The following is an 11626-nucleotide window of genomic DNA, read 5'->3' on the forward strand; positions in this document are numbered from 1 at the left end:
GCTTGAAGCGGCCGCGGAAGTCACTTCGCGATATTTCCCGGAAGGGGCTTCGTCTTCGACCACGCCTTCGGCGTCGGGTCCGTCGGCGATGGCAGACTTCCGGTGGGCGAAGGAGGAGGACAGCTACTTCCGGTTTGAAGAATCACCGTCAGTGGCTTTCCAGCTTTCTCGTTTGTTCGCCAAGCCCGCTCCTGCCGGCAGCGGGTTGCCTCCAGCAGCAGTTCCGCTTCTGGTGCCGTATGGCACAGCTCCGGAACATGCTTTGCCTTATCTGGCTGCTGCAACACAGGCAGACTTCTTCGTGCCCTTGGCGGCTCAAAGGAAGTTGCCTTGGCCTAAGGCTTCACGGAACCTTCTTTCGTCCTTTGCTCTGCCGCGTGCGCCGCTTCCGGTCACGCCGGCATTGCTACCTCTTTTGACAAAGCCTTTGAAGAAGGATTCCGTTCTCCCTCTTTCGGAGCAGTCTCTCCTGTCCTCTGAGGAGGTGGGAAGGCAGCTCCTGGAACTCAGTTCCATTTCGGAGACTATCCTGCGGGCTCTTTCACGCGCTCTTACAGAATCTTTGGCTCCCTTTACCTTGAGTAAGGAGCAAGATTCGGAGGACGTATCCACACTCCTCTCCACGCTGGCAAGGGTGAACGAGGAACAAATGAGATTGTCCTCTCTGCAGTACGTACATTTTGTCTTGTGCAGAAGGGACTTGTTTCTCACCCACTCCCAGTTCTCTGAGGAGTCGACGAGAAACACTCTCAGATCGTCGCCCTTGGTGGATGGTGCTCTCTTCGGCAACCTGGCCGCTGATGCCAGGAAGCAGGAGATCGACACCAACAGAGAACAGCAGTTCTCTTCCTTTGCGCTTCAGTCCCTGAAGCAGCCCAAGCAGGCTGCTCCTCAGCAGGCTCAGCACAAACAGGCTAAGACCTCTGCTCAGGCACATCCTGCTTCCCGGAAAAGATCTATTGCCCCTTCCCGCGGGTCGGGCAAGAGATCTTTTTCGAGGAGGGGTAGGGGCTCTTCCAGTGGAAAGCCCCACCCCCAATGAAGCGTTCCCGGCTTCACGCCCCCCCCGCCCTCCACCTTGGTGATGGCGGGGGGCCTTGCTCGGGCACTCCCACATTGGCTGGCCGCCATACGCAGCCGATGGTTAGTGGGTGTTGTGAAGTCGGGATTCCGCTTGCTTTGGCTGGGGGACAAGGCCCCTCTTACCAGGTGTCCTCCAGCCTTCAAGCCCCCCTTCTCACAGGAGGCAAGGGCCGTCCTCCAGTCGGAGGTTGCCTCACTGATAGAGAAGGGCGCGGTGGAAGCGGTCTCGGACCACAGCTCCCCGGGGTTTTATGGACGGCTTTTCGCGGTCCCCAAAGCTTCGGGAGCTTGGCGTCCTGTCTTGGATCTTTCGTTTCTCAACAAGTTTTTGAGAACGATTCGATTCAAGATGGAGACTCCTGCCTCGGTTCGGGACGCTCTCCGCCCAGGAGACTGGGTGACCTCGATCGACTTGACGGATGCGTACTTCCATATTCTGGTGCATCCCGCCGACCGGAAATGGCTCCGTTTCCGGTGGGCCAGTCAAGTCTACCAGTTCCGCACACTGCCTTTTGGGCTGTCCCTTGCCCCATGGATCTTTACCATGGTGGTGAGGCAGCTTTGCGCGCTGGTGAGGTCACAGGGAGTGCGGCTGCGAGCATACCTCGACGACTGGCTCATCATGGGCCAGAGCGAGGCTCTCTGCAGGCAGCACACTCTCTTGGTTCTCCGAGAGGCCAGCTTGCTGGGATTCTCGGTCAACCAGACGAAGTCAGAGCTCGTGCCGTCTCAGTCATTCACTTACCTGGGGATGACGTTCAATACGGTCACCTGGACTGTCCAGCCTTCGCAGAAGCGGGTGGACAAGCTCCAGGCTCTCATCCGCTCTACTTTGCTTCTCCTGAGAGCTTCCCTTCGGACTTTGGCCTCCATCCTGGGGCAGATGGAGTCCATGGCCCTGCTGGTACCACTAGGGAGGGCTCACAAACGCCCGCTTCAGCACGCGCTGAAGCCGTTGGTGGACTCTCCTTGTGTGGATTGGAACACTCTGGTTCCCCTTGGGGATTGGTTCCAGGCTGCAACCCTCCCGTGGCTGGACTCGGGATGGGTATGCAGGGGGGTTCCCATTGTTTCCCCCCCTCCCAACATGGACCTGTTCACAGACGCGTCCTTGCTGGGTTGGGGGGCTCACACGGACCGGCTCACGGCCTCCGGACTGTGGTCTGCGGAACAGAGCACATGGCACATCAACTCGCTAGAGTTGGAGGCCGTGTTCCTTGCTCTGGTCGCGTTCCTCCCTTCCCTGGCAGCCAAGCGTGTGCGTCTGTTCACGGACAATACGACAGTGGCTGCCTACGTGAACAAGCAGGGAGGTTCGCGGTCCCCCACTCTCTCCCGCAGAACGTGCGAGATCCTCTCCTGGTGCTCCCAGCGGGAGATCTCTCTCTCAGCGCGTTACCTGCCAGGGAGCCTCAACACACTGGCGGACGCGCTCAGCCGCTCCGACAGGGTGTTGCAGGCGGAATGGACCATCACGCATGGTGCCCTTCTCCGCCTTTGGGCTGTGGCCCCGAAGCCTGTGGTGGATCTCTTCGCCACCAGATTCTCCAGGCGCCTTCCGGTGTTTGTCTCCCCCTTCCCCGATCCGGAAGCGTGGGGGACCAACGCCTTGGACATCCCCTGGACAGGGCTGGAGGCTTATGCCTTCCCACCCTTCCAGCTGCTCAGCCAAGTCCTCAGGAAGGCGGAATTGGAGAGGCCGTCCCTGCTTCTGGTCACCCCTCTGTGGCCGTCTCAGCCCTGGTTTCCGGACCTTCTGAGACTCGCACACGGCCCTCCAATTCCTCTGGCTCTGGTACCAGGCGAACTCGTTCAGCCTCGCACCGGAGTTCCTCACGGGCACCCGCAGTCTCTCAATCTTCACGCGTGGAGACTGTGAGGTCCGCTCTGAGGCGGTCTGGGGCTTCCGACCGCACTTTGGAGTTGGTGCAGCGCTCGCATAGGGCCTCTACCTCCTCAGTGTATTCGTCGCATTGGCGTGCCTGGGTCACCTGGTGTCAGGCTCATGGGCTGAACCCGGTGGCTCCTCGTACTATGCACGTAGCCAACCACTTAGCGGATTTGTCTTCCCAGGGGGCTTCTTCCTCCTCTTTGAAGGTTCGCAGGTCGGCGATTGCCTCGACTCTTAAACAGATCGGTCATACCATCAATGTTAGTGGAGTTGTCGCTGGGGTTATTAAGGGCGCGTCTTTGCAGGACGTTAAGCGCTCTCCTCTGCCCAAGTGGGATCTTTTCCTTGTCCTCGAGTTCTTGCGCTCGGCGGACTTCGAGCCTCTAGAGGGCTCTAGCCTCGCGAACCTTACTCGTAAGGCTCTGTTTTTGCTACTTCTGGCTTCGGCCCGCAGAGGTAGCGAGATACACGCTCTTTCAGGCAGTCCGCAGGACATCGGCCGAGAGCGTGACGGCTCCTTGTCTTTGCATTTCCGGGAGGCCTTTCTGGCCAAGAATCAGACACCGGATCAGCCTTCTCCCTGTGTCCTTGTGAGGCCCCTGTCTCATATTGTGGCACAAGATGACCCAGACATGGTCAATTGCCCGGTTAGGGCCCTGGAGGCATATTTAGTCCGGACTCAACCCATCAGGTCGAGCTCCCAGAAGCTCCTCTTTATTTCCTTGAATACGTCCATGGACAGAGATATCACGAGGACTACCTTGGCCAGGTGGGTGTCGGCTCTCATAAAACAAGCTTATGTGTGGAGTCTGGCACAAAAGGGGGGGGCTCAGCCTGCCTTCCCTCTCCAGTCGGCTAGAATGCACGAGTCCCGGGCATGGGCATCGTCATTGGCTGTTTTGAGGTCCCGAAGACTCGACGACGTCCTGCGCACAGCATACTGGCGTTCAGACGACGTCTTTATCTCGTTCTACTTGAGAGACATCGCCGCGGTATGCCGTGATGGCTCAAGGACCCTCCCCGCACTGGTGGCAGCGGGGCAATGCCTCTCCAGATCTTAACAGTGAGTTTGAAATTTTTACTTCTTACCCACCACCTTGTTGGAGTTATCTGCTAAATATGTGACTCGGAGTAAGAATATGTAATTTAATCGAAAATTTTTAATTAAATTTTCATTTGATTAATATACTTACCCGAGTCACATAAGTAATTCCCTCCCACCTTCCCCGCTTGTAGTTTCTTTGGATTCTAGAAGTCGAATGAGGGTGTCTCGTACTGGGTACGAGATCTGTGGCGTGACACGCTACGGGAGGCAACCCAGGGTAGCAAGCTTGCTACTTTTTTAGCTTGGGTTGCTTCCCTTAGACTATAGACGGGATAGCGTTTCAGTTTACCTAGCATCTCGACTGCGTCAATGCTAAATATGTGACTCGGGTAAGTATATTAATCAAATGAAAATTTAATTAAAAATTTTCGATTCTAACACACACGCACATAAGAAAAAACAATGGTTTATTTTCTTATGCCATTGGATCTGGAAAGGGGTAATGTACAGAATGACGTTTTTTGACAAGTACATTCTGAAAAAGAAAAAAACCCACCCAGATGTATCCTAAGACAAACGCACTCACGCACGCATACACACTGACACACACATGCACATACACGCACACACCTTTAATCAAATTCAACATTATATCAGCAACATTAACAAGATACAAAGCTAGTAAAGGTACATAAATGAGGGCATGAAATGACTGGTGTTTTTTTGTGTCTGTGCAACAGATCAGCTGTATGGCTTGGAGAAGTTCTGGGCGTTCCTCAAGTACTCACGAAAAAAGGTTGAAATCAACCCCAAGTTGAAGGTGGCATTGGCTCACTACAAGCGCCTTGAAGACTTCAGAGTCGAGGTGAGTGTATTGTGCACAGAATGTCTCGTTGATTAATTTTCAAATCAACCTTAACGGTCGAACGCGGAAGAGGAAGAAGAAGAAGAAATCAACCTGAATTTGAAGGACCCTATTGTCTCGCTGTAAGCGCCTTGAAGATTTAAGAGTTTAAACATTCATATATTTTTTATTCTTTTGTTTCACCAGGTTCAGAGGTGGACTTCATTTTGATTGCAATAGCTTTTTGATAGGTGTGTCAAACAAAAGGGCCAGAGAGCTCAGGCACAGCTTTTAAACCCCACGTGCGCCCATTTAACTGACGCATGTTTCGTTGACTGCTGTTCATGTCCGCTTTCCTGTGTTTCAGCCCCCAGAGTCGGAGATGCACTCCAGTCTAAGTCAAGCGTTCTCCGGCCCGTCAGGCACACGGTCGCGCACCACCAGTTCTTCGGAGTGCGGGCGACGATCGCGGACAACCAGCGCCTCTGAGGGCCACCCCCCCATCTCCCACAAGCCTCACCCCCACACCACCTCTGCAGTGGCAACGGAGGGGGCTGCTGGGGACGCTTCTGCCAAATAACCATCTGCGATATCTCTCCCTCTGGTTTCAACCTGTGCACCACAGAAGAAAACTTTGTGATCGGAGGGCACACAAAAACTGGAGACATTGGGCGCTCTGATTAGGAGAGCCAGCTGGCTGGATGTGTTCCATCTTCATCATGAGAACTGGTGAACATCATCCGCTTGGATAAAACAACAAAACCTAGTGATTCGTTGTGGTGTGGGGATTCTTCTGTCTTCTTTTTTGTGTTGTCATCAAAAAGCGCGAAGCGAGGATTGGATTTGGATTCTCTGTTCTTCGTGTTTGCCTTCAGCGAGGATTGATTCTGTGCGTGTGGTTGTGACGTAACAGTTATATATATGCACATCTTCTTTTACATCGTTTTTGGTGGAAGGTTTCTTCGTCTCGTCCGCATTTCTTGTGGAACGTGTGCTTCTCTTTTTACTTTCCGGATTTAGAATTGTAATGCATAATGTTGCCTACTCTTCATGCGCTCAAAATATCTGAAGCTTTATTGAATAATAACCAGCAGAGCCAGATTGTGAACTTTTTGGCAAGCGGTTGAGCAGGAATAAAAACGTGATGAAAACCAAGATGGAAGCTTGTCAAGAGAACTTACCTGAAGAAGGAAAGACATGTTTCTAAACAAAGCAATCCCTCAGTCAAAGTGAAACGGGACGTACGTTTCCAATATGGTTTGTCTGTCAGTGTCAGCAACGCCTAGCAAGACGCCCTTGAATACCACAGAATCCAAACCATGACCAGATGGGTGGAAGAAGGAATCGTGTGTTTGCAGTGAAGAAGTTAATCTGGCCGGACTCCACACAGCCCTGAATGCAAGCCATCAAAACCACTTCTGGCAGAGAGAACCATTCTCACACCTATGCAATGTGTGCTCTCAACGTGTCTCTGCGTCTCTCTGCTACCAGGTAGCTGAGCACAAACTTGTCCTTGACTGGGTGTCGTGATTCACATTATCCATTGCAGGTTGGATGAATATGCTGCTTAGTGCAGGGAAAAGACTTAAAGATAAGATGCCCGTTTCCTTGGAACGATATCACACATTTCTGCAGAAAGCAGTCTAAACCAATCTTATGGTATTGGTATACGGGGTTTTCTGCGTTACACATCGTTATGCTCTTTATAACAATATTATGGGTATTTGTATGGCGCAAATCCTGCCATAGTTGTAAGCACATCTTACGACGATGAGGTTAGCTACAGATTTTTCCATCCCAACCCAACCACCCACCCAGACGAAATCTGGTGACAATAGCCATTAAAATAACTTTCATAAGAACCAAGATATAATTTGTATGGGTCTGAATTGAAACTTGTTGGTTGTCTCTGTGACGTGTGTAGTGTCATACCTGCTTACCGTTGCCAAATGGTGTGCATAACTGTGAAACTGAGGTCAAGTTTCCAGGGATTTTTTTCTTCTGTATTTAAGGGAGAAGGTGCGTTTTTTGCTTATCGTGTTTGACAGACTGTTATTGGTGAGTGTGTATGATGCAATGTGTTCAGGATATGTTGTGAAAACTGTACTGCTATGTATGTCAGGTTTCCTGTCCTGTGATTTTTTTTTTCAAAAAGAAAAAAAAAGAAAAAAAATCCAATCATTGGTGGTAAAAACACAAAAAAAGTTACAGAGAATTTCATTTTCAGTGTTTATCTCAAAATACATCCATCAGATTATTTTGTCAAGGGCATTGTGTGCATTTGCTGCAAAATCTTCAACTTGATAATTTCTCTCCTGCTCGATGATAGCATGCGTACAAGTGTGAAGAAAGTATGGCGTTCTAGTTGGAGAATGTCTGTTAAATTGCGTGCAAAGGTACCAGTGGTATGCGTTTATTAGCCTAAGAATGTGTTACAGAACTTTGAGTCAGTGTAAAATAAATGGAGAAATATACCCGTAAATAAATAAGAATGAAACATTGTGAATGTGATGATGTACTATCGGAGACTGATTCGGTGATTAGGACCACTGTAGGCTCCACAAGAATTTGTCCGATATATTGCAGTTGTGCTTTTATGTGTCGTTTTAATATGCATGGAGATTTATCCTCTAATGGGATTGGATGAGAATGTGTATGTTCCTCTCTTTGTGTACTACATTAGAGGTTTTTTTATTCTTTGGTTTGTGCTTCACACTGATGGCATTTGTGACACTTTGTTGATGTAGGTGACAAGCAAGAGATCTTGATTCTTTAATGAAATTAAAATAAAGAATTAAAAACAAATAAAAGGCCAAGATGTGATGAACTATGCCAAGTTATATTGTTTAAGTCCATCTAATCGTGTGTTTTTTCCTTCTTTTTTGTTATTGTAATTACGCTTGTTGTCCACTTGCTATCCCTGTACCTCAAGGTTCCACTTCCTGGCTTCTCTGCATTTTCAGCGCTCATTTTTCATTCTTGTTACAGTGGGTGTCGGCATAACACCAAGTCTTTCAGATTTCACAGCAGCATATTAAAGTATTTAAACAGTAAAAGTAAACACCAATGATGTTCGCATTTTGGAACTTAAAAAGAATAAAAGGAGGGGAGGCTGACTTGAGAGAGTTTTCTTGGGAGTTCCATTCACCGACTTGGTACTTATAGTGGAAATGACTGCGTGTCATGTACAAACCAAGAATTCCAGCCTTTGCCATCCCCCCCCCCCCCCCCCCCCCCCATAGTTTGTGTAAATATTGCTTTTGTTTTGGTTGCAACAGGGGAAAATGTTTGTGCGTTTAACTCCAGCACAAAAGACGTCTGATGCAAACGTTTTTGAGTTTTTTACTTTTGCAGAAGTTGCCAGTGAAAATCAGTTTGTTTTGTTTGTAAAATCATGTAAGAATCAATTAAGTCACTGAGACATTGCAAAGTATACATTTGAATGTCATTATGTTGTGTTACATTGACAAAGGGTCTATGAACAGGGTCAGACAGTATGCATGTTTTGTGAAACCCACACCCATCCACTTAATTTCTCGTGATATTGCTCACATGTGTCCTCAGTCGGTTTATCCTTCGTCAGCCAGTCACGGTGTTCATCCTTCATGTACACTTTCTGTTTATTCATTTAAAAATGTAGACAATGGATTATCATGTTCTTCCAGGCTAAATCATTGCTTGTTACCTGTGTCTGTGTGGAAACTGATGTGCAATTAAGATTTTCAGTACATAGACTCCTTAAACGAAAATAGCTGTATATGTCAAAGAATATGCAGACCTGTTTACCCTTACGATTTTGGCGTAATTTATTACGATTTTCTGAAAAAAATACGCCATTCCGCTATCCGTGTCAAGACTACGATTTTCATAAATAAAAAAAATGTAAAAAAAAAATTTTTTTTTTTTTTCTTTTTTTCTCTATTCACGTTTGGCATTGTTTTTTTCAATGGCAAAATGGGGTGAAAAAGCACAGGACTGACCAGAGATCATGTCTGTCTGATGAGACGCTGGAGAGCCTTATTCTAGTGGTGAAGTCTCGCCCTCACTCATTCGGCAAGCGCAAGTACAGTAGAGAAGCGCTTGACACACTGAAAAAGGCCTACTACGAGCAAAAGAAAAAGAATCAGTGATGCATGTGCTTTTGATGTGATCTTCTTTGAAATTATGATGACTACAAAAACTGACTGATGTGTGAATGATGGATATATGTGCATGATTGCCTTTCACAGTTGTCATGTGCGTTGTAATTGGCGACGAATGCTGGATGATTACTATTTTTGTGCCAGGATTACTATTTTTGGGGCTGAGCATTACTCCAAAACACTTATGGGGGTAAACAGGTCTGAATATGGGAGAACGATTGGGGAGGAGGGGGGAATGATGGGGGGGGGGGGTGTGCAAGCGTGTCCTTGTGGACAAGTGTTCTATTTGATGTTAAGACCTTGTGTTCCTTGATTAGCTGCAAGGTATGATGTTGAAAAATATTTTGTTGACTCTACAAAATAAGTTGAAGAAGAAAAAAAGAAAAGCAATGGTTGGTATTCATCTAACCCTGAAGTGGCTGGCAAATGTTTGTACTCGCATCCGTTGATACCAGTCTTTGACCTTTGGAACTTCTCTCCCCTTCCCTAGTTCGTCTCCTAACCCCCGCCCTCATCTCCTTTCCCCAGCTCCCTTTTATCCCTTCTGACACCTTCTGTCTCTGCCTTACTGTCTGGACTTTCTTTTTCTTTTTTTGGGGGGAGGAGGTGAGTGGGGGGGATTCTTGCTTTCCTCTTGAGCTCTTATTGCCAAGGAACTGTTACTGTACATAGTTTTTATGTGTTGAAATTGTGTAAATAGTAATCTGCAAACAAAAAATATCTATATGATACCATGCTGAATTGTGCGTGTTGCATTTTATTCCACAGGTTTGCTGGTTGGGGTTTTACTTTTGTACATTGATACTTCCCCTGTGTGTTATCTCCCTTCTGTGAGTTCGACAAGTATTGCTTCAGCGTACCCCAGTGATTAGAGCTTTCTCTCAGACAAGTTTCACAGTAAATTTTCACGATACTTTCAAACAACTGTGAACACAGAATCATCTTAACAATGGAAGAGAAATATATGTTTGAATAGGGAAATGTGATATGATTTCTTGAGTTGACGTAATGAATTTTCGGCTGCTTCAAGGTTTGAGCTTTCGACGTGTGGCTTTTCAGACAGAAGAGCCTGTGTGGTTTGATCTAAGCTCTTTGATGTTTTTTCCATTTTTTTATCAATTGTTTTTACAGTGTATCTTGATATGCTTATTCTGTGAAAGCTTTCTCGTTAGGTCTTTAAACAGAGTGATGAAATGTGTTTCAGATGAACATTATTTTGATTGCATTATCTGCTAAAAACAAGTATCAAAAAAGATAATGGTTATTCTTTTCTTTTTGAATTGTGTGTACATAGAAATATAGGAAAAAGGTGAAGGATTTTTCTCTTTTTGCTTTATCGTGTTCTGTGGCACAACAATTTTGGGAGCTTTTTTTATTTGGTTTGCTTCAACAAAACCAATAGTTACGATTTTAAATTCTATTGCCATTCATGGCAAATTTTTAACATTGGAATAGTTGGATCAAAAATTGTAAATCTGATGTATGATCTGGATTTAGATGTATAATTGAATAAAGTAAGCCCAGGCAATCAATCATGTAACATTATCCAGCTGCAGGATAGGTCAGAGCCCAGCTGGTTTGCAAATCGCAAGAATTGCTTGAAGAGTCCACAGGGATGTTGTTTGGCATTTGGCAAAATGCTGAAACCTTCTTTCAAATTGCTGAAAACTGTTCCGTCATATCGGCAGATGACACAGCAGGTGAAGGCAACTCCAAGGACTGTACTTAACTGCCCAAATTTGCCAAAACTTTCATGGCCATTTTGTCAAATTTGGTGTAGAAAATGAATCTTGGCAACATCCCTGGTCCATCAGACTTGCTCTTGAAAAACTTCTTTACACAAATGGCCATCGAGACTTTGAAGATTGACTCACTATGTTTCACGTAGTGTAAAAGTGTAAAACCTATTGATGCAGTTTGTTTACAGGTGATCAGGGCATGTTTTGCATTCTGTTTGGTTTGCAGTTACATGTAGTGTTGCACTTCACAAGTCCGGTGGTCGGTGCTGAATAATGTAGAGCTGACTTAGCATCAGATTTCATCTGGTTTCTTTCGTTTCATCGGGTCTGTTTCGTATTTTGTGTCCGCTCCATCTCTTATACTTCTCTTTTTTACTGGGCTGGAGACTGAAAGCATACTTGATTTACTTGTACTTCATATCCAACTTGTAGTTATATTTAGAAAAAATAAGATATTAAAAAGTGTAAATATTTGAATTGGTGTTGTCTTTTTCTTTCTGAAGTGTGAAAACGCAACTCTCAGGTCGAAAAGTATTTTTTTCATTGGGCAGCAAAAGAAACTTGACAGTTGTTTCTGCGTATAATGTTTATACACTGAAACTTTTGAAAACTTGGGAACAGAATTTTTGTTTCTTTAAATTCTGCATCAGATACACACAGTCATCTGCTTCTAGTTTAGTTGAGAATCGTAGGTTCAGTTGACTAAAAGGGGCCAACAGTAACGCTAACAATGAGACCATTTATGAATGAAGAAGCTTGACAATGCCACTGATAATGATGACTTTCTTGATGTCTTTCTTTATTTGGTGTTTAACGTCGTTTTCAACCACGAAGGTTATATCGCGACGGGGAAAGGGGGGGAGATGGGATAGAGCCACTTGT

At 46.4% G+C, this 11626-nt stretch overlaps 1 protein-coding gene across 8 annotated transcripts in view; it reads left to right on the plus strand.

Annotated features, from left to right (window-relative positions):
* Window positions 1-11217, plus strand: part of LOC138968575 (la-related protein 1B-like) — a 93518-nt gene extending 82301 nt beyond the window's left edge. For all 8 annotated transcript variants that reach the window (XM_070341156.1, XM_070341155.1, XM_070341157.1 and 5 more), the window contains 2 exons: window positions 4760-4884; window positions 5231-11217. In XM_070341156.1, the coding sequence (XP_070197257.1) occupies window positions 4760-4884; window positions 5231-5443 (338 nt within the window). In that variant the 3' untranslated portion in view covers window positions 5444-11217. The remainder of the gene's footprint in view (window positions 1-4759; window positions 4885-5230) is intronic.
* The last annotated feature ends 409 nt before the right edge of the window (window positions 11218-11626 follow it).

This window comes from Littorina saxatilis, linkage group LG6, assembly GCF_037325665.1.
Source record: "Littorina saxatilis isolate snail1 linkage group LG6, US_GU_Lsax_2.0, whole genome shotgun sequence".
Lineage (NCBI taxonomy): Eukaryota > Metazoa > Mollusca > Gastropoda > Littorinimorpha > Littorinidae > Littorina > Littorina saxatilis.